Here is a 21744-nt window from a genome sequence, read left to right as displayed (position 1 = left end):
GCAGTGAAGCCAGAGAAAGGCCAGGAAAGTCCTGTCAGCCACTCACTGACCACCGCAGTTTCAGATCGGGCACTTCCTTTCAAAAGTGTGTGAAACACTGAGAGGATCGGGGGTCCTGAAAACTGGGGCTGGGATATATTCCAGTATAGTTTCAGGAGAGGATGAAATCATGCTTCATGTGCTCATGATAATTTCACGATATTTCACCACATTAGCTGCTCATTAGCAGCAGATGAATTTGTGTAGTTGTGGAAATGCAGATGGTTAAATTTTGTGAACATTTTAAGGACTTTTCGTCCATGTAGATAGATAGATAGATAGATAGATAGATAGATAGATAGATAGATAGATAGATAGATAGATAGATAGATAGATAGATAGATAGATAGATAGATAGATAGATACACACACACACACACACACACACACACACACACATATATATATATATATATATATATATATATATATATATATATACTGCAGCTACAGTAGTTTTAACTGTTTCATCCACTCTTGGGTAGTTTGATCTATAATATCTATAATACTACATCAATATTTTATTAGATGATCTTTTATATATATATATGCTTGTTTTCCGCCCTGACTTTTTTGCCTCTGAAGAGAGCAGTCACCGACCAGCCGCCCACCCGCGCTAGTCAAAGGAAAAACGCAAACGAACCCTCCTCTGCAGTGACCTGAAGAGAAGCGCTGACTGGGCCTGACTCCGTGGTTCAGGGATGGCACAGGGGTAGTCAGACAGGATGGAAAAAACTGGTGATGACCACACACACGGCGTAGGTTAGGTTTAGGCATGAGGAGTCATGGTTGGGGTAAGAATATCAGTGTGAGCCAGTCAAAGGCAGGTGAGGTCCGTAACGCGTAACACCACTTGCGGCCATCTGCTGGAAACGTGCTTCATCAAACGCTGACGCGCCCCGCAGTGCAGATGAGCCTGCTGGGTTTACCCGCCCTTTCATTTACCGCCAGAGCCCCGAGTGTCTCTTAACCTCATTACCACTCATTTACCATCAGTTGTCTTAATTAGATGAATTAGGAATTTATCGTCATCTCCTCACAATGGCACTGACAACACCAGCACAGATGGTTGCACATGACTGAACTTTCCACTGGATCGCTGTGATGCTCCTTTCACTTTCCAAATGCTAATAACTCTGGAATGGATTTACATGCGCAATGTTGCTCATTTGTGTAGATGTTAAGGAGTAATTGCACAACTTGCCGGTTGAATCTCTTTCATTTAGTTTTTCTTCTTCTTTTGCATGTGTATTCGCTTTGCTTTGCTCAGCTTAGCAGCCTCCGGGGACTGCAGCCATAGATCCATGTATCCCCATTGTGGCAGCGTGTGGACACCGCTAGAGAAAAACGCTCCCAGTTCCCACCGATGTGATGCTGCTTACAGGACCATATGTTTCCATCAAGCAGGCTACTTATCATTCGTGTTGCTGCTGTTTGCACCTCGCATGTGCTTCCTGCAAATCTGCTCAATTTCAGCAGTCATTAACTATTTTTGTGTTTAAGTAAATGCTGAAGTCATCTCAATAGTTAGTATGCGCCCACGTGGGGTCATACATAGGCTGTAGCCTATTATTACACCTATTTTAAGGAATCCGTATGCAAAGCCGTAAAAAAACACCCTCCTGTATCTAAATTTGTACCAGTTACATCACATTTTGAGTTCACTCTTTCCCCGCAGTTACCTTGTCTCAACATATGAAACAAACAATGCGACTTCCCGTTTTTCGTTCAACTTGTGAGTGCTGGAAGATCGACGAGGAAATTACAGATGACGTTTTAGTTTTCTTTTTGCTGGCGCTCCTGCAGGCCATCGGAGGGAATCCCCCTGCAATACATATAAAATAATCAGATAAGAGGGCAGCAGCACAGTGCTACTGATTTACCAAGCTCGCCCGGAGATATCTGATCAGACAATGGCAATCTTGAATTTCTGTAAGTCTGCGAGCCCGAAACGCACACCGAGACATGAGATACTGCACTGTTTTTGTATGGTTTGCACTGTATGGTTCTGTTGTGTTGAGCACCATCAGGTGTTGATGCTTGTTATTCTCTTGCCATGCAGATTTCGCCAGCTGCGTGCTGCTGCTGACCCTCAGCTGGCGCACATCCACCGCAGTCCCGTTGCGCACTTTGAGCGCAGAGCAGTGCGAACACTGCTCGCTGCTCTTCAAGAGCCTCCTGCTGAATGTCACGGAGCTTCTCAACAGTGTGAGTACAGTTCACTGGAGCAGGTTTATGGGGTGATATTGTATTTTTTCTTTCCTCTTTCACAGTAGTTTGGCAACCATTAACACTCGTCTTGTGTCCAGGATGTTTTGTGCTTTGGCATCGCCTCTGATAAGGTGGCGGTGAGGAGTTCAGCTGAGACAGTGGCGGCCTGCGCACCGATTCTGACTCAGGTGAAACTGGTGGAAATGATGAATTATCAAATTATTATTAAAATTAAAAAGCAGCTCAACTTTGAATTCTCTGCTGTTTGAGTGAAGAAAATATAAAAAATGATGATTATGTTTTTTAACATTTTCCAAAAGAGGATACAGTTTGTTCGTTTTTATGGTTTTTCTTTTCTTTTTTTTTAACATAATGGAAACAGCTTCTAATCTGATGCTTATTGGCACCAGTGACCAGTGAGGTATAATTGTTCATGTTTAAAATGCTTCTTACCCCACAGAGCTCAGGCTGCATGATGCAAACAAAGTCATCCTTCAGTGAGGTACGCTTCTCTCTCTTTTTAAATTCTTTTCAGGTTTATCAGACGTAGTGCATGTTATTTAAATAAAGCTTTACTTTTGTTATTAATCTTTTATTCTATGCATCAGAATGAGAATTTTACATTTCAATCACATAGTCTTTCTCATTTTTTTTATAGTGCAGACAAATGGCTGATGGGTCATTTTTCTTGTTTGTCTTGGCAGAGTGAGTGTCTGAGGAACATCATGGAGGACTTGGCTCATTATGCTGCTGCTTTTCAGTCCTACCTCAACTCCACACTCAGAAGTCCTGAGGAAGAAGTTGCACTTCTGAGCCCAACTCTGGGAATAATCCAGAGCCTGAGGAAGGTGTGTTTGTTATGCATGTGTGGGAGGGGTAAAAACACACAGAGAGACACGACATGATTTAAAGACAAAAATAGCAAGAATCTTGTGGGAAATAACATTTGAAAGTTACCTGACGAAATCTTCCTTATTTATACAGAACTGCTCCCTGATGCCGAATGGAGAGAATGACTCTTCAGAGGTATTTTTTCTCTATTTCTTCTTTTTGTTTGTTCTCTCTTTATTCTTCGTCTTTCACTCTTTAAGAGGAGAACTGGTAGAATGGACACCCAGGGAAATTCAGGTGTTTTTTTTGCATGAGGTGATCAGTGTCTTCATGTTGTTGTCCTCCCTTGCTGCCCTCTAGAAGGACGCTGCCCAGATGTGGGGGAACGACACCTACAGCAACAGGCAGGAGATGTGTAAGATGATGAGGGGCTTCTACGTCCGAACCATCACCATCAACCGAGCTATGGGCTACATCTCCTCAGGAGACCACAGGAAGTAAACGTCCTTCAACCTCATCATCATCATCATCACCAATTATTACCACAGTCTCTCTACCCCTTTAATTCATCACAACTGAACAAGCTTCCATGATCACTCACTACCATCGTTTACACTACTGGCCAAGTAGTGCTTTACACTGCGCATGCAGCATGACCATCTGCATGGTTTCTGCTCAGGCATAAGCTAGCTGACCCCAGCCTCTTCACTCAGTGAGAGCTGAACGTCAAACTATTGTAAGGTTAGCAGTGGAGGCCATGTTGGCCTGTTTAAATGTATGAATGTGTTTCAGTATTTGGGGAAATGCATTTTTTTAGATATATTTATTACATGTATTTAATTATTTATTTATTTATTTGGTGGCCTATGATGTTATTTATTGTTATTTATAATAAAGTGGGTTTTTGGTATCAAGCACTGAAGTGGAAGTGATTTATGAATGAAGTTGGGTGCAAATAAAGATGGAACTGATCACACTTCTTTACAGATGACAGTGTGGAGTAAAACAAGGTGAAGAGGAACATCCGGGAGGCCTTTTCCTGTTTTATTTAGTCAACATTTGTTTCTTTACAATTACTCCATAATTCTTTGGAGAGACTCAGGCATGATAAGACACAAGTGCAAAAAGGACGGACTGGATTGTTGGTGGCAAACATTACTGCTTAATATCGGCATGGAAGACCCTAAAAGACTGGACGTTCCAGATGCCATATCTGCACGTTTTCCCAAATAGTGTTGAGATACCAGAAACAAGTGTCATTTAAAAACAGGCACAACAGAAACAAAGCTGTGACTAATGTAGGAATGTTTAGAAAATGTAACTGAAATGTTTCCAGAGGCCGCTTACAGTACAGTTTGTGTGTTTTAAGCTTTGCAGCTACAGGATAAGCCTTGAAAAGAAGACTCAAATATATATATATATATATATATATATATATATATATATATGATTGTTCCCTGTAGCTGTAGCTGCACTCACACAGGTAGAATACTTAAAATTCAGCCCTGAATCTGTTTGTGTGTAGTGGTTTTTCCACAGTGTACACTTTTTTAACACACACACATTTATATTTAACAAACACCAGATGTGTGTCACAGTCGCAGGAGGGCAAGAACGGATTCATAATTCAAGTTTAAAAAAAACAGAATTATGCAGCTCAATTTAGCTTTTCGGGTTCAGAGTTGTCAAATAAAACACAAACAGGCATAAACAGACAAAACAGACTTAAAAAATAGATCATAGGTTTGAAAAACTTGGTAAAAAAAATATATGTACAGGACATAATGTGCACAAATAAAAAAATAAATTCAGTACATCGTGATTTGGACGGTCACAGGCAAGACATGTGCATGTGATGTAATGCCCAATTATTTTTATAAAAAGTCCCACAAACATAACATTTAAAAGTGAAACAAGACACACAGGTTGGATTTTTCCAATTTTTTGCAGTTTCAACACTGCAGCACATACATTTCCGTCTGTAACTGGCTACATAATTAGCTACTAGATATCTCAATGACCCCTACACCTCTACCACTACTGGTCATTTTTGAACCTGATAATGCAGAGCATTAGATCCTGGCTACACAAAAAAACAGGCCCCTTTCATGCTCAGAAAATATTCAACAGAGAACCACAAACTGAGAGAAGAGCTGATGTTTGGTCCATCTAGTCAACTCTGCTTTGCTGTATTCCTGAGATCCATGACGGAGCAGATATCACAGATATCCAACAGTCACCTTAAGTCAAATATCTTTCACTTCGCCGCTCGGTTGTCCATCATTTCTGGGAAAAAAAAGACACAACAAAAACAAAACACAGCAACTTGTCAGTCCATTGTGTACACGTATTCCTGAGAACCACGATGAAGCTAATGGTTTTTAATCAAATCAAAGCAGTAACTAGTTGATTTTATAAAAACGCAAACATGTTGAAAATCCAAAAGAAGTAAAAGAGCTTATCACAAGTTATCAATTAGTCCTGATGCAGGACGGCAGCCTCGCTATGGATCATCTTCATGCATGGTTATCTCCTGGCACCTGGACATTTGACAGATCTGCTCAAACAATTTTGCAGCAATACTTGGGATTAAAACTGTAGTCTCACGATATTACTGATACCAGGCTGCTGATAGGCAGTGGGCAAGGAAGGAGTCCTGCACCATCTTTGATTTCACATGGCTTCAATTGACTTCAGTGGATAATACAGCCACTTGACATCAGTATTTTCCCAGCTTCTAGGTAGCAAAGAAGATCTTCAGTTTGCATTTTCATCATTCTTCTTGCAACACTGCAAGTTGCTGATTTAGTCCGGCAGGCCAAAACAATGTGAAAGTATCAGTTTTATTTTGATGTGTGACAGAGAAAATAAGCAATTTTCAGTATTTGTAAAGCTGAATCCGACAGATGTTTGTAGCTACGCTAGCAGAGTGGACCTATGGATGGTAATGTTGGTCAGCCAGACTGAAATATCTCAACAACTTCTACCAGGATTGGTACAAAATTTTGCACGAGTTGGTCCCCAGAGGAAGAATCCTCTGACTTTTCATCTATTATCATCATCAGAGTCAACATTTCAGTTTGTCCAGTGCTTAAGTTTATGAACAATTACCTACACAACTAATGACCATCAGCCTCCGCTGTGCTTTGTGTAGTGCTAGTTAGCAAATGTTAGCATGCAAATACATTAAACTAAAATGGTGAACATGGTAAACAATACACCTGCTACTCATCAGAATCTGATTACTGTCACTGCGAGCATGTTAGCATGATGATGTTAGCATTGAGCTCAAAGGACAGCTGTGCCTGAATTCAGCCTCACAGAGCTGCAGGCACGGCTGTACACTTGTAGTGTCATTAGTTTTTTTACTTGTCATTAAAAATATTCGTACTAGCTCTGGTGTTTATGGTTATCCATCATTATTATATTTATTTGTTGGTATTTTTATGTAAGTCTGCAGTTTATGTCTTCATTACCTTGCAGTGTCTGATGGACCTCATTTGGCAAGTCGTCCAGCTCCTCACTCACACTCTTCCACAGGTGGTACGCCGTGGCCTCTCCCGGCCGCCTTCTGCTCTTCCACTCCACCAGCATCCTCAGCTTCTGCATGGTCACGTCATTCTCTGCTGCCTGGATGTCATGCAGGTCCTTGGAGTTCAAGTCTAGAAAGATGGCCACCTGCTTCCACTCTTTCCCGAGCCGCCTGGCCACCTGCAGTAGCTGTTTCTCTGACATGTCCCGGCCCCCCCCAGGAGTCATCACTGTTTTCACTCCATCTGGGAAACAAAAGCAGGTACTTCATTTCACTTTCACTTTCACTTTCAACAGGCAGGTGCATCTGGAAATCGTTCAGGTGTGGGCTGGTTTCTGCTGACTTGGGGGGAAAAACAAAGCTCTTCTGAAATCAGTACAGTTAGCAAAAGACGTGCAAAGTCACCTGACTCGTCCTGCCATCGAGGTCTTTTGCAGACCGTTTCTTCTTCTGAGGGGCTGCTGCTCCTCTGTCGGCCTATGAGAGAGGCAGACACGGTGTGAGTCAGCCTGTAGAAGCTGTGAGCATGTTGTGATGGACAAATCTCTATAAAAACAAGAAAAGCAAACAGCTCACTGTTTGTCCTTTTCCTTGGCTTCTTTTCTGTGTTATCCACGCAGTCACCTAAAAAAAAAAAAAAGAGAGAGAAAAATAAGACAGTCATCACCACTCTGGAGTACAAACCAAATGACAGTTTTTTGGTGAATCTGCAGACAAAAAGATCTGTGTTTCCTGTTACTGTCAGCTGCCCGATAAAAACTGAAAAATGTGTGAAAAAAAAACTTTCTTTTCAAACAGATATAGCCGGCAGCTGGATATGCGAGATCAACATGAGAATCCATCTTGCTAGCCTTCAAGTTATGCACTTGTGGCAGACCCACATTTGTTTGAACCAATCGGCATCCTGCAAGGAACGACTGGCAGCAGGTTTAGGCATGACGACAGCGGGACTGTTCGCACAATGGCGGCTAAAGAGGTTAGCGTTAGCATCAGTTCTATCAGAACAGGACTGTATTTCTTCATTAAAAAGATCAGAAAAGAACAACATTGGAGGCTCTTCTCGGTGGAAAAGATGGTTGATGGTTCATTGATCTGATTGGCTGAAGTTAGTCCATGAGGGACGGTAATGGACAGATAATTCATCCAATCACCTGCTTAAGTATGTTTTGAAAGCGGCTGCCCTTTTCCAAACAGTTTCTGAGGACGGCTTTCCAGATAGTTCTGTGTAACAAACCATCTGGTGTGTCCAGTTACTGATTTTAACCTCAGCACTTCAATGTTTTTCTTTCACCCTCAAATCACCGAGCACGTTCAGTGTGACTAAATGCTCTGGTACCTTCTCTGATGGTAGCCGACCATACAGTCTCCTCGGTGTCAATCTCTATGAGAGACAATTTAAAGGGAGGAGGCTGCTCGAAGAAAGCTTCAAAGTAGCCTTTCATCTTAGTCACTGCATGGGTGAACTTCAAGTCCTGCACAGAGACATAATTCAAAATAATTCAATGCATAACAAATGAAAAACGTGTTGATCATAACGCAATGTACATTTTTGCAATGTAAATGATCTCACGCACGCATACGCACCTGAGGTTTGATCTCTCCCTCCGGCTCGCTCGTGAGACGATACGTCCCCTCATCCAGCGTGCACGTGGGAGGCTTGTCTATCCGAATGTAACGATTCTTGCAGCCCCGCACCTGTTTGGCTATATCCTGGTTTACATAAGGACAGCAGGAAGGAGTACAAGATGAGGCGACAGATGACGAGCAGCCTGAATGGTGATTAACATTCAATAAAACACATTTTCCACAGGCGGGAGTTGAAAAACTGAAGACAGCTCTGCAAGCCGCTCAGGCCTCAGCCCTCGTCGGTGACTGATGGACAGAGCATCATAATTCACACAGTGACAGAAAAATCCATCAGATGGGAAAACATGAATTATACCATTTTTCCAGGTTATAGTAAGTATGGTATGATTATTCACCAGCTGCATCCACTCAAACAACCACACACACTTCCTGAGTGACCTCAGCTATATCGTGTTACAGCATAACTCAACCAGCCACCCGCTCACATTGCGTCACACATGCACATGTTTTGGTTATGCCCACAATGTCAGACTCAGACAGGCTTATAATATTTGATACACTTAACAAAGTGACTTATTGTCCTTAAATGGATACATCCGTCCCCATCTACTATTTTTAGAATCAGGGTTGTATTAATACTAAATTCCACGCTCTACAAAAGTGGATTAATTTACAGAAATGTCCAAAATTAGAAAGGCTGGTCCATTTTGCGCAATGTAGGACCCGTGAACATATCAAACATATTATGTGCACTATATATGTTATATCTGCGTTTTGTTCAGGGCAGCCTTGAAAAAGTGAGCTTGGTCTCAATGACCCTTGCTTGATTTTAAATAAGGGATGCAACAATTGTGTATGTTATATTGTGCAAAGATCAACAAAGATCGTTTGTGGAAAAAAAAAAGAAAAAGTGAAAGTGATTTAGCATTGCTGTCATGTAGACTGTCATGTGCACTTACAGTAATACACACAAACAAGTGGCATTGACACCATGCCCATACGTAGCACTGACATTTTTAATTGAGGTTTTCTTTAAAAAAAGAAGAAAACACTAAATTACTGGAATATGTATCAAAGGGCATTTGATAAGGTCACTGATCCCCTTCAATCATCACTTGGGCAGGAAGAAGCTGACATTTCCACTTCCATGACCAGTTCTGAAGGATATAATGTAGTGTGTCACCATGATTTTGCATAATGACATGCTATATGACCTCATCACATCAACTTTCAGCTACAGCTGCTTCAGTGTATGATATTATATCATAGTGTATTACTCAAACCTGGACTTAATAAGAGTCTTACAGCATCAACGTCTGTTCAGTTCCAAAAATGAACAAGAAGTGAAAGTTAGGCTGTGGCTCTTATTATTCACACGCAGTTCATTCACAGGACTCACAGGCATTTTGCTGGAGTTTTATCCAGTAAGCAGTTGACATGATTGAAAGTAACGATTGAAAAATTTAGGGAGACTCAGGTGACAGTCTCATGAATGGAATATTTCTTTGTGCTGTGCATGGAGGGATGGGGTTTTCTGTATTTTCTTTGTTTTTGTTTTTTTATCCGCTCGCACGTCAGAGCAAAAATTCCTCAATTAAATCATAAAATGCCCTTTGAGGTGAAAAGGTTTTCACTTTGACTTGGCTCATTCACATTATTTTAAAAGAGGATCATTAGTGGTTTTATGCCCATTGCATAAGAAATGGTAATTACATGTGAAATCTAGTGGTGTTAAGAAGCCATGCATAACATACACGTGTGTGTGTGTGTGTGTGTGTGTGTGTGTGTGTGTGTGTGTGTGTGTGTGTGTGTGTGTGTGTGTGTGTGTGTGTGTGTGCGTTCAGACATTTGGACCGTTGTGTGCACTGTATCCAGTAATGTAAGTGCAGTACTTCATCACCGCGCAGGTACAGATACAGAGATGTCACTGCGTCCTGAGTGGACAGATGGTGGAAGCAACTGTGAGATTCTTTTTTCAGACGTGACACTGAAGTAAAGCAAACTGACTGATGTAAAATCGCCAGACGTGTAAAATTTACAGATTAAAGTGCCTGTTTGAAGCAGATTAAACAGGATCCTGCTGCAGCTGCAGGAGGTTTTGGTGAAGTTTGACCACATTTCTAGAACAGCTGTCATGTTTTTATCGCTTTCAGAAATGCAAGTAAAGACTAATGACAGCCCGGACAGTGTCGCACTTGTCAAGTCATAGTAGGAAAACTGTCACTCATCAATGGCAGAGCCTACTTGAAGTGACATTTATCAAAAGGAATAAATCCACTTCCATGCCTGGGCTGATTTTGTAACAATAAGGCTCACGCAGTATTCACTGATGCTTACCTTGATGTCAGATGCACTGTTGGTTGCCAGGTAGACGTGGAAGCTGTAGTTGTTGTTGTCACTGGCCAGCTGCTTGTAGACCAGGACCACCCCGTGACGCTCTACAGGCTGGCTCGTCTGAATGATGGGACCCACGGGCGACAGGGACGTCACGTTCCACTTGACGTGGCTACCCGAGTGGTCCACCGTCGGCTCGATGCGTGGACGGTTGTCCTTTATGTGCAGGACGCTGAAAGTCATCTCATTTTCTTGAGCTGTGTGAAGATAATGGGGTACCAGAAGGTTTTATGTTTCACCTAGAGGAGCTTTAAATGATAGATAAAAGATTACGATACCAGCTAAAATTAAATATTTTGTGTAACTGCCTGAAGATGGGTCATAATCTTAATTAATAATTAAGAATTGCACCTCACTTACAAAGAGATCAACTAAATTCAAAACAACCTCCAGGCTTTGTCGGAAATATCTGACAGTCATAGCATTGCCTTATGGGCCAGGAAGACGAGATCATAATTATGAATTATGTACTAAAGACAGGCCAGATTGAGACAGCCCTGATATCCATTCTCACCGGCAAGGCAGACGGAATGAGGGAACTGGATGGACTTGAGGACGGACGCCTCCTTATTGACTGTGTCCACGTTAAAGATGGGTCCGGCGAATTTCCAGGAGTCCCGGAGGAATGAGCCGAACTTGGACCAGGACAAGACCGAGTACCGCAAGAGGACCCGCTCCGAAGCGTCAAACACCAGGCCGGTGACCGAACACTCGTATGTGCCCTCTCCTTCCAGCTGCACCCTGAGACACACACACACACACACACACACACACACACACACACACACACACACACACACACACACACACCGTCAGTGATGCTGCACATGAAGAATCAACAGAAATGTGCAGAGACAGTCAGACTCACTGTAATCGTCCCTTAGAGATCCTCCTGGGGGTAACAAGCTCATTGCCGTGGCTCTGTCAAACAATTAGAACATTACAGATGGCTTACAGAAGGTCCTCCTCAATATCAGAAGGATATCAAATATAATCAAGTGTAATTAAAAACATCAGGCAGGCGAGGCGTTAGAAATCACCACAGTTTGCCAGATAAACATCTGGTTTCTGGGCTCACCTGCTGGATGGCTTTGCATTTCTCACAGCATGATTTGAAGAGTCTCTCATCTGTCAGGACAAAGGACAGAAAAAAAATAAAAAATAGGGACACTGTTCACAAGACACAACAGAACATTCCTCATGTAGTAACATCACTGATCATCTCCTTACCTTTCCCATTTGAATCCTCAGCTTCGGGTCCGGGGGCTGACTCTAGAGGGCAAAATAATTCAAGTCCAATATTATTACATGATAATCATATGTCAGAGGCAGAACTCCTGTGTCAAGCCTCTGGCAGACACCCCAGACAAACTTCTCAGATTGTGGGCCAGTTTTCTGCTTGTGAGCGAGGGTGGAGCGCACTCAATTACACGTCGAAACAGCCAGCGGACTTTGACATTTTATAGCCTAATTATGTAGTATGGCTGCCATTAAAGATGCGGCTCTGGCTGTAGTCCACAGAGTTCCCACTACAGCCATGGCAACTATGACAACAAGCTGACATGTAAACAACAAACAAACAGTTTCACCAGTTACTCAGGCAGGATTAGATATTACGTTGACATCAGGTTTCATGAAGTGTCACACCATTTTTAGACTCCTCTGCATCAGCCTCTTCATTGTCTGCAGAGAACATGAGGGAGATAAATTTGGTTAATCCGTTCTAACACCATTCACTCTTTATCTTGTTAGAGATTTGAATTGCAAATGTTTTCTGGGATTGATAGCGGTTAGCTTACCCTCCTCTCCTCCATCCTTCTCAGCACAGCCCTCTGGTGACAGTCAAAATATGGAAGGAAGGCAGAACGAGAAACAGAGAAAGTATTATACGATTATTCGCTCTCCTGCCAAGTAGGATGAGAGGACCAATATCCACTCTCATGTCTCTGCGGGAAATATGTGGCTACCACCAGCAGCCAGTTAGCTTAGCTTAGCACCACGACTGGAAACAGGGGGAAACAGCTAGCCTGGCTCTGTCCAAAGGTAACAAAGTCTGCTTACCAATAATTTTACAGCTCACTAATTAACATGTATCGTTTGGTCCAGAAGCTTCCTGTGGATGCAGCCTCTGGATGACCTGCAGAGGTTGGACGCAACGTGCAGGCAGACCACCCAGAAGGGCGGCGCAGGAGATGACAAGAGCCTGTATGCTAAACTAACCGTCTGCTGACCACAGCTTCATATTTAACAGACAGACATGAGAGCTATCAGTCTCGTGAGCTGCGATGGAGCCGTTCAAAGTGTCTCTCACCAGAATCCTCATCCTCCTCTTCATCCTCCTCTTCCTCCTCCGAGCTGTCCTCATTGGACGTTCCTGCATTCTCTGTTCCACAAATCAATACGCAAAGGGGACGCGTGAGAGAGTCGAAAACATTGCTCTGAATTTAAACATGAATGCTGAGTGATTAGTGCCACGACGGTTAACAAAAAGGAATTCAACGTCAGAATTCGCTCTTACGAGCTATGTGGACAGAACAAATGAGTTCTGTGTGATATTGGAGCTTACCTGAACTACTGCTGTCACTTTCTGTCACATTATCTGTAACAAATGAGTGATAGTTTTGAGGTTAGTGCTGTTCGACCTGCCTTAATGTCAATATGTGAAAAGAAGTCCTAGTACATTTCCATCTTATTAGTCATTGGCTATTACCACATCATTATTAATATTTGTTCTTAGCCATACCATCTGTGTCATCGTTACGGGAATTTCACCATGTTAAAAGTTTTGACAGCATCATCAACCGACGTTGTGGTTATTACTGTGCCAGGCAGTTAATGCGTGACCGTGCCGTTGCTGACCACAGTGTTTGTGGTCACCTACACAGGAGTCATAACTCCGCAGTGAAAACACAAAGAAATAGCACCCAATAATAAAACTTGTATAATTTCTACAAACAAGTTCATTGCTGTGTGTGGCGAAAAGTATACGAGGGGAAACTATTCAGACTCTGCTTCTTTACTTTCTCACGCACCAATGCCTATTCAACTCAGACAAAAACCTCAGGTGCAGCCACATGCTGAGCTGCTAAACTCATCTCCACACTCGCACTGCTTAAGGCTTTCCTTACATAGGGAAAGTAATAATAGACGAACACAGTCTCAGAAAAAGAAGCACCAAGTTTTACCTTTTGTCACAGGGGCTCTTCCTCAAACAGGTGCAGCCCCGGCGAGAAACCTCTGCTTTTACTTCGCTTATATGTTTGTGTACTGTGTGCGTTCTTTAAAAAACAGTCTTCACCCTTTTTAGTCATCAAAAAAGTCCTCTGCATGTCTGAATTACACCACCAGCTTCTACATATCCATCAATCTGCAGCAGCTGAACTGTGGCACCCCGTGAAGAAGCCTGTGATAAGTGCCATGCATTAACATTCTGGCACATTTATGCAGATGGGCTCCAGAGGAGCTGCTTCTCCTCTCTTCCCAGCAGCAGTGAATGTCCGTGGGCCGGGCCATCTGGCTGAGTGCCTGGCCGTCTAATGGATGGAGCCCATCCTCTCTGGCCCACAGAGTTTTATCTTAGACTAACAAGCAGATGCTGCCATCGCCACTCCACTCGTGGCACCTCCCTCATCAATCTCGTTCCTCCACTCGGCCTGATCCGTCTGCTTCAACTCTCTCTGCGCTCTCTCTCCTCCATTTCTGTCTCCTTGCCCTCACGCGCCTCCTATGGCCGATGTCTTTCTCTACCGCTGCTGCTGCCTCATCTGAGCCAGCAGGCATCCCTCTTCACCCCGGCATGGCCGCTACCCTTCATCAGACTGACAAACAAGGTGGAAAGCAAACAGCCACATGCGCACACACACACACACACACATGCTTGTTTACAGCTTTAAAGATCTGGAGAGTTTCATGGGTGTTGCCTGCCATCTGCTGGTGTACATAAAAATAGCAAAACCAAGGGCATGAAAAGGTTGATGCGTGGTGCACAGCTGCAGTTCGTCACCTTTCTGGCATGAGGCCAATCCAAAATAAATATTGTTTCTTGGTCAATGTCACAATAAAAGCCAGTGTTTCTGCTATCTGTTACGGTCATTAAGACACGGTGGGCCACCAACACAGTACCTGACACCACAGCAATCTCTCACCTCATGATACATAAAAATGATCCCAAAGAGTTTCACACAAAAATAGAGCTCTCACAGCAGTACATGAGTCCATGTACTGTAATCAGTATCAGGAGATAAAAAGTCAAATCATGACATGCTGAATCATAACCAGCTGTATTCGTCTACCTATTATTACCAGGTCAACTAGAGAGTGGGGTTTTTTGCCACTTAATTTGAATATTTTTGCAGGCCTATGAGGTAAAAAATCTGGTAACACCCAAGAGGAAAAAAGAAAATATTAGAGAAAGGAAAATAATTTGAATTTGTGTTCTGGTGTGCATTTATATATGTATTGGCATTGGAGTTATCCTAGTTTTGTATTTTTATTGGTTTTCAGTCTAGTTTCCGGGGTGGATTTGCTCATTTCAGTTTCTATGCTTTAAAAATGTCTATATTTATTTATTTCTATCATTATTATTATTATACGGGGATTATTTGTTAGTGGCAAGATTTAAGAAGGTCAGAGTAGGTATTACGATACAAACTGACTCACAGACATGTAGACCTCCCAGCCTCAATGAACATATGCACCAATGCCTCCTCGTGCTTGACCTGTTGACATTTTTAGACTAAAACTCAGGGTATTTCCTGTATATCTTAATTTGATTTTAGTTAGTTTTATCAGTACACAATATTATTTCAGTTATTTTTCTTCCTGAAGTGCTTTTACTTTTATTTCGGTTAACTGGCATGTTTTTCACACCTAGTTTTTGCATAGTTTTAGTTAACTACAAAGACCTTGGATTGTATGACTGTGCATAAATCTTGCTGCCCTTTAAGTCAAATGACATGGAAATCAGGGAGGCTTACATGTTGCTCGACATGTGCTCAGGGAGAAAGTGAAAGGAGAAAGAGAAGCCAACAGTGGGGGTGAGGGAAGAATGATTACCTTTGTTTTCAGGCGCAGGGATGTCGCCGTCTCTGTAGGGCAGAGGAGATAACATTCAGACGACTTTAAACTACACAGAATTCACCAGGAGTCTCGTGAGGGACGTCTGGGATGTGTGATGACAGTTATGGAAGCATTTTGGACATGATTGCTCTTAACATTGTTACAGGAGCTGCAGGCTCTTTCAGGAGACCACTTCTGCTTTCGAACAGGAACACAAGCAGCTGGGTGAATTAGAAAAACAGGAAATGTGTTACAAGCTGGCTGCATCTCACTTTTCTCACACTTCTGACACCAACCCATCCTGTCAAACGATAGGCTCACCTTCCCTCCAAAACTTTAGCTCTGACCCACTTTCAGAGCAGCGCCGATGGTTCAGGAACCCGGCCATGGAAAGATACTGGCTGGGCACTTTTGCCATTAAACAAAACTGGTCTGCTTCACACTTTTTTCCTGCTTTCAGACAGCAGTGAACGATATTCACTTTAATAATGCATTCACTTTCAGTGGCACCATATTGTAATGCTGTGATCAAACGGTTTTATCATTTCACAAAACTCTGGCATCTAAATGTTTAATTCCAAGTACACTGTAATTCTAAACTAACAAAATGAGTAACTGAGGGTTTTGTTTTAAGCATGCAACACGTAACAGTGGAACACCTTTCACTGCACTTATCTTGATTATTGTGCATAATCTTGACGCATCTGCCACAGCGTGATACATATCAGTATCATGAAGGAATTCTTATTCATAATATTAATTTCAACCTTGCACAGCGGGCATCAATACCAGTTCTTCCTGACTATTGAGCTCTCTAAATGCTTAGATTTGTACTTGGCTACCCAGGAATGTATGAGCTGAGTCCTAATGTTGTAACAGTTCAGACGATGCGTCTGACTGAAGCAACCTGTTGACACAGAATGAGCCTCAACAAGAAGCAGCACGTCTGAGATCCGTCAGGGGGAAGACGAACGAGTTCACCTCCAGCCGGCGTGAAAAAGTAGGTCAAATCCCTCAAAATGCACAACTGGGTGCTCAAAAGCAAAATAATGCATCAGGAAAGCCAAGCTGCGGTCTTTTATTTTGCTGTCTGTTAATCCCGATAAGGAACCTTTGTTCTCAAACATCTGTCCAGGAAACGCTGCTTACTTCTCTTCAAGGTCACACCACCACAACACTAAGGCTCATTAGCTGCCACGGTCATCATCTCCTCCTCTGAGAAAAAGCTTTTTTTTCATCGTTCAAACAGGAAATAAAAAAAAACCCTCCCTGGCGTGACTCCTCCTGGTTTTCTCTGCTCTCACTTGTTTCCATCTTCCGACTACAAAATATGATAACAGAATCCTCTGTGAGGGTGTTGGTCTGTGTCTGGCTCAAAGATAAAGGCCACAACATTTACATGCTTCCTCCAACTTCCCATAAACAAAATGAAGAGAGAGGACATCTGTGTGTAGATAACAACTGTCAGTCTGTCTGCATCTAAGACACGGGAGTGCAGAAAAAACTGCTGACCTCTGCTACCTTTAGTCATTAATATTCTACCTCAGTGCCTTCACTGTGACGTTTAAAGACGATCATAAACGGGGAAAAAAGCAAATGTCCCGCTGCTGCTTCTGATATCAAGTCTCCTGTAAGTTATACTATTTAGCTGTCCCTCCTGGGCATTGAATTCTAAATTCACTGAACATTTTTGCTGTAATCCAATGTTTATACACCCTGCGTGGTGTTATCATTCAGGTTTTTCCAGCCCTCATCACGGCAGTAACCACAGAGAGCAATGAGTCATCAGTATCACCTCAACTGTCTGTGGTCGGCAACGCAAATGACAAAACATGCTGTTTAACTATTAAAGGGGCTGCTGGTATGAATCCAGTCGTGGCTGTCAATAACAATTCTTTTCATTGTTGATATTTTCTCGGTTAATTAATTAGTTGTTAGACCTACAAAATGTCAGAACATGGTCCTTAAATGTCTTGTTTTGTCCGCAATCCAAAGACATTCAGTTTACTGTCACAGATGAGTACAGAAACTGGAAAATGTTCATCTTTAAGAGGCTTGAATGAGAGAATTTGGACTTTTTTTCCTTTAAAAAAATGACTCAAACAGATGAATTGATTAGCGAAATAGTTGCAGATTAATGTAACAGTTGAAAACTAATCAATTAATCGTTGCAGCTCTAAATCAGATGAGGAGTATCCGATATTTTAAATGGATAAAAACCAGTGTGTGTGTGTGTGTGTGTGTGTGTGTGTGTGTGTGTGTGTGTGTGTGTGTGTGTGTGTGTGTGTGTGTGTGTGTGTGTGTGTGTCTCACATGGCACGTGTTTAATAGCATCATCAAGCCTAATGGAACCTGTAAGCAGGAAGTGTTTTTGTGTTTCTCACTGTGTGTTGAGGCTACTTTGACAACAACACGTGTGGTACAAGATCTCTCTTGTACTGTTGCTATATGTTCTATCGAAAAACTGCTTTCTCGCTCCATCTTTTGTTATCAAACACGCTGCTCGCTTGCAGCGGTGTCTCCAAACAGCGTGATACTTTGTTGTCAGTGAGTCATCACAATGTAACAGCAGCGTACAGCGCAGACACCAACAAAGACATCACGACTGCTCTTACTTTCTCTTTGCAGCTACGCGTACACATGAGCAGGAAGCAATAGTTACAGACAAATAAAACATCTATAAAAGTTATAGATGTGTTTCTTTCTCCTCAAAAAATGCACAAACGGAGGAGCCCAGAACCCACGGCACCAAACGGCACCACTTCCTGTGTTGACGCGGAGCGATTTTTAGCGCTGCATCCAGAGCAGGCATCATGCCTGTATGAAAGCCGATCCACGAGCAGAGGGGTTGTCTGTTTTTCTAAAGGCAGCAACACGTCTTACCCGTCCTCCAGGTGAGAAGCCGCTCCGCAGCTCGCCATCTCAGCCACCATCCTCTGTCTGTCACCAAACCCTCGTTACACTTTCTGTTCTTCCGCGGTGTGCAGCACTTGCGCGTAAAGGCACCTGAATATGATCCTATCATCGGCTATCAGTGTCCGCTTAAAGCGCAGGGCGGCAATCGGCGCAGTGATGGTAATCGGAGCCGTCGTGTCTGAACAACTTCTTTATATCTCTTGTCCCTCTGGCTGCAGCATCCCTATAAAACATGTGCATTTAACCATAAAAATGCGCTCATAGTTCCTGATATCCAAACAGAAAACAGTCAGCCAGCCGTTCCGCAGCGTGGATGTGGATGTATTGTTTCCTCTCACAAACACCAGCTTGTGTGCGGGCACTAACTGACACCCGATCTTCACTCCATGTTGCTCACTTCTGCGCCGCTCACAGCGCAAGGCGCAGCTTTCGGGATCGGCGGAGCCGCGCAGTTACGGCGCAGCTCATGGAGGGTGTCCAATGAGCAGCCACATGTGGGCGGGGTGCAGCATCCCGCCTTCAGCATGGGCTTTGTAAAGTCTTGCTGATGATTTACTGCTGGACTTCTACCACTTTATGAGGTACTAAGAATACACTGAGAGGTCCAGGTAGATAAGGAGATGTTTGCTGTTATACCTTAAAGACGACTTATCAGCTGCATGTCTGGCCCTGTTGTTTGTGCAATGATAACAGATAATAAAGTGAACCTAATTAAAATTCTAAACGTTTGTAGAGTCCCCATACATGCTCACTTTTGTGCATTACTCCACACACACACCAAAGTTTATCCGAAATGCAGCTATTCTAGTCAGCCGTAGAGATACTGGGATGTGAGTTGGAACGAGCAAAACACATCAAAATAAGATGTCTGCACTCATCTGAGACATATTTGTTTGCTCCACATTTTCTCCCACACATAAAAGGAGCAGCCAGCACTCCACAGTGCAACTAGGTCACTTTGAGCGGGAAAACATGCAGATCAGACTGCAGAGCTGCATTACCTGCAAGACACCAGCAGATGTCCCATCAGACAACAAAACCAGCACAACGCAGCAGGAAAAACCACACCTTCACAAAATATCTTTGCACCGGAAGTCACACTCAAACTAGAGTCATGCATTAGAGTGTCAGCATGCAGTTGAAATGAGGTGCGTGAGGAGGCGAAGTATCCATCTGTGGCACAAGCGCACAGTCCATCAGGAGAGCAGGAGTGGTATGGAGAGCTCTCCATGAGATGTCCAGTGGGAGAAATGAGTGAAGGATCAAGGGCTTTCCCATTGATCTTCATTGATCTTTTCCTCTCCTCCTCTCTCCATTCACCCGTCCAACTTTCACGGATGGATATGTAGTTTGCAACAGGGAGGAGAGCGAGAGAGAAAGAGACAGATGCCGCAGACTAACAGGACATTATCCAAGTCTCGGAGTCTGAAGGGAGAGATCAGCTCCTCAGCGCAGGAGGAGACAGCACAACATCAGACTCAGTGGCGAGACGATACCCCCAATACCTCAGGAAATTAGAGGAGATAAAGCGAGAGAAGTGGAGGAGAGGGGAGGGAAGGTCGGGAGGAGAGGAGATGAGAGGAAGTCAGAGAAAAGGTTAGCTCAGAAAGAATAAGGGGGAAAGGAGTCATGCAAGTCTCTGAAAGTATGAAATTATCAGGTGGAGGCTTGAGACTAGAAACCTGGATTTGATTTGGATTTGAAACTCAACTAGCTGAAGATTCGGTTTGACTTGAGACAAAAAAGCTGAGGAGACTTGACCTCAGATCAATACATGTTCAAGAAGAGGAAGACTACAGCCACGCTAGCAGCTCTGTGAGGCTGTGCTTAGGCAGAGTGGTGCTTTGAGTTCAATTCTGTCATGTTAGCCTTCACAACACAAACAAGGACCACAGGACTGTCTTTGGTCCTGCATGAAATTTTGACTTGATGATACAGAAAAAGTTAAGGGATCACCAATTAACAATTCATTCTGAGGGGAACGTGAATATCTGGACAGTTGTGAACATCATGGCGGCACTATAAGAAAAATCAGGAGACCAAAGTCATCTGAATTCATCCTTTGGGGATCATGAATGTCTGTGCAAACTCTAATCTGAATGCAATAGTCCTCAGAGCTACAGAGATGCTTTGGTTGACTAATGACTGTAGGTTTAATGCACTGTTTCAATTTAAGAGTTTTCATTGGGATTTTGGCTATGCACTATTGTGATCAGCATTCTAAGCACTGACAGACTGGAAAGACTTGCTTTTTGGCTTGCAAGTCAAATATCAAAGACTCTGGACTTAATGCAAAAGACTTAAAAAAGTACCTTGGAAATTATATACATCTCTATTGTGTTGTAGGCTGTAGTGAGAAATATTTTCAAAACAGGTATTGGAAAAGGTCTCTATCAAAAGAAACAACTGACATAATCTTTCCCCCTGCTGTGACTCAGTTAAAGCAGCCTTTAATTGTGTGTGTGTGTGCATGTGTGTGTGCATGTGTTAGGATAGGACTTTTTTTTACAGATCGACCAACCTGTTTGGAAACGATGATGTCACACACCCTGGAGGGTTAATATGAGCCCTCATTGTGCAGACTCATTATCCATCACACACACACACACACACACACACACACACACACACACACACACACACACACACACACACACACACACACACACACACACACACACACACACACACTCAAAATAACACACAGAAAACACAGTCAGTCACTTATAAGGCAGGAGGAAAACCCATACCTCTGTGCTCAAACACTCCCTTTATAACATACATGTATTCACACACGCAGATGCACAAAAGGTGTCCTCTTACTCTGGAGATGAGGAGCGCCATATCCTTTCAGTTTCAATGGGCCATTTTGCCATCAGGGCTGAGTTATCACGGGAAAGATCCATAGTCACAAAAGAGCCGTGCCTGCTGCAGCCCTGCATAAAGACGCTGGACAGAGGGGACAAAGAGCAACACCTTTGCATAGAGAAAATGGGAGAGAGCAACCTCATTCAGTCCCATGCAGCGGTGTAATGTATAATGCATGGGCCTGAGAGTTGTACTTCTGCAACATTCTTTCCTGTGCAATCAATAGGATAAACTCCCCGTATGAAAGCACAGCAGCACGAGAGCAGAGCGCCGTTGTGGGATACAGCGTTTTGGATCAAAAAGGGAAA

The 21744-nt window shown here is 43.0% G+C and overlaps 2 protein-coding genes across 2 annotated transcripts; one reads left to right on the top strand and one right to left on the bottom strand.

The window, feature by feature from the left end:
• Nucleotides 1–814: 814 nt before the first annotated feature.
• il12a (interleukin 12a) lies at nucleotides 815–3933 on the top strand. The gene is made up of 7 exons (XM_070969669.1): nucleotides 815–833; nucleotides 2102–2247; nucleotides 2349–2438; nucleotides 2711–2752; nucleotides 2955–3098; nucleotides 3235–3276; nucleotides 3442–3933. Exons 1-7 carry the CDS (start codon nucleotides 815–817, stop codon nucleotides 3580–3582), a joined length of 624 nt encoding a protein of 207 aa, XP_070825770.1. The 3' UTR covers nucleotides 3583–3933.
• A 1263-nt stretch (nucleotides 3934–5196) lies between these two features.
• On the bottom strand, nucleotides 5197–19008 carry LOC139336457 (uncharacterized). The gene is made up of 17 exons (XM_070970588.1): nucleotides 18536–19008; nucleotides 15650–15681; nucleotides 13161–13193; nucleotides 12906–12977; nucleotides 12394–12426; nucleotides 12242–12277; nucleotides 11825–11866; nucleotides 11673–11722; nucleotides 11463–11515; nucleotides 11109–11335; nucleotides 10538–10791; nucleotides 8198–8323; nucleotides 7950–8085; nucleotides 7190–7237; nucleotides 7019–7090; nucleotides 6558–6857; nucleotides 5197–5367 (listed from the first exon to the last, which is right to left on the bottom strand). Exons 1-17 carry the CDS (start codon nucleotides 18583–18585, stop codon nucleotides 5339–5341), a joined length of 1593 nt encoding a protein of 530 aa, XP_070826689.1. The 5' UTR covers nucleotides 18586–19008; the 3' UTR covers nucleotides 5197–5338.
• Nucleotides 19009–21744: the final 2736 nt, after the last annotated feature.

Source organism: Chaetodon trifascialis, chromosome 9 (assembly GCF_039877785.1).
Source record: "Chaetodon trifascialis isolate fChaTrf1 chromosome 9, fChaTrf1.hap1, whole genome shotgun sequence".
NCBI lineage: Eukaryota > Metazoa > Chordata > Actinopteri > Chaetodontiformes > Chaetodontidae > Chaetodon > Chaetodon trifascialis.
This window is presented reverse-complemented; position numbering and strand designations above follow the sequence as displayed.

What these genes read in the sequence shown, in the direction of transcription:
- LOC139336457 (XM_070970588.1), bottom strand. Translation starts at nt 18,585, where the DNA reads ATGGTGGCTGAGATGGCGAGCTGCGGAGCGGCTTCTCACCTGGAGGAC. An exon ending in GTCGGCTACCATCAGAGAAG is followed by an intron (nt 7,238 to 7,949) that starts GTACCAGAGCAT and finishes TTTTTTTTTTAG; the next exon opens with GTGACTGCGTGGATAACACA. An exon ending in TCGATGGCAGGACGAGTCAG is followed by an intron (nt 6,858 to 7,018) that starts GTGACTTTGCAC and finishes TTTGTTTCCCAG; the next exon opens with ATGGAGTGAAAACAGTGATG.
- il12a (XM_070969669.1), top strand. An exon ending in TCACGGAGCTTCTCAACAGT is followed by an intron (nt 2,248 to 2,348) that starts GTGAGTACAGTT and finishes TCTTGTGTCCAG; the next exon opens with GATGTTTTGTGCTTTGGCAT. An exon ending in GCGCACCGATTCTGACTCAG is followed by an intron (nt 2,439 to 2,710) that starts GTGAAACTGGTG and finishes CTTACCCCACAG; the next exon opens with AGCTCAGGCTGCATGATGCA.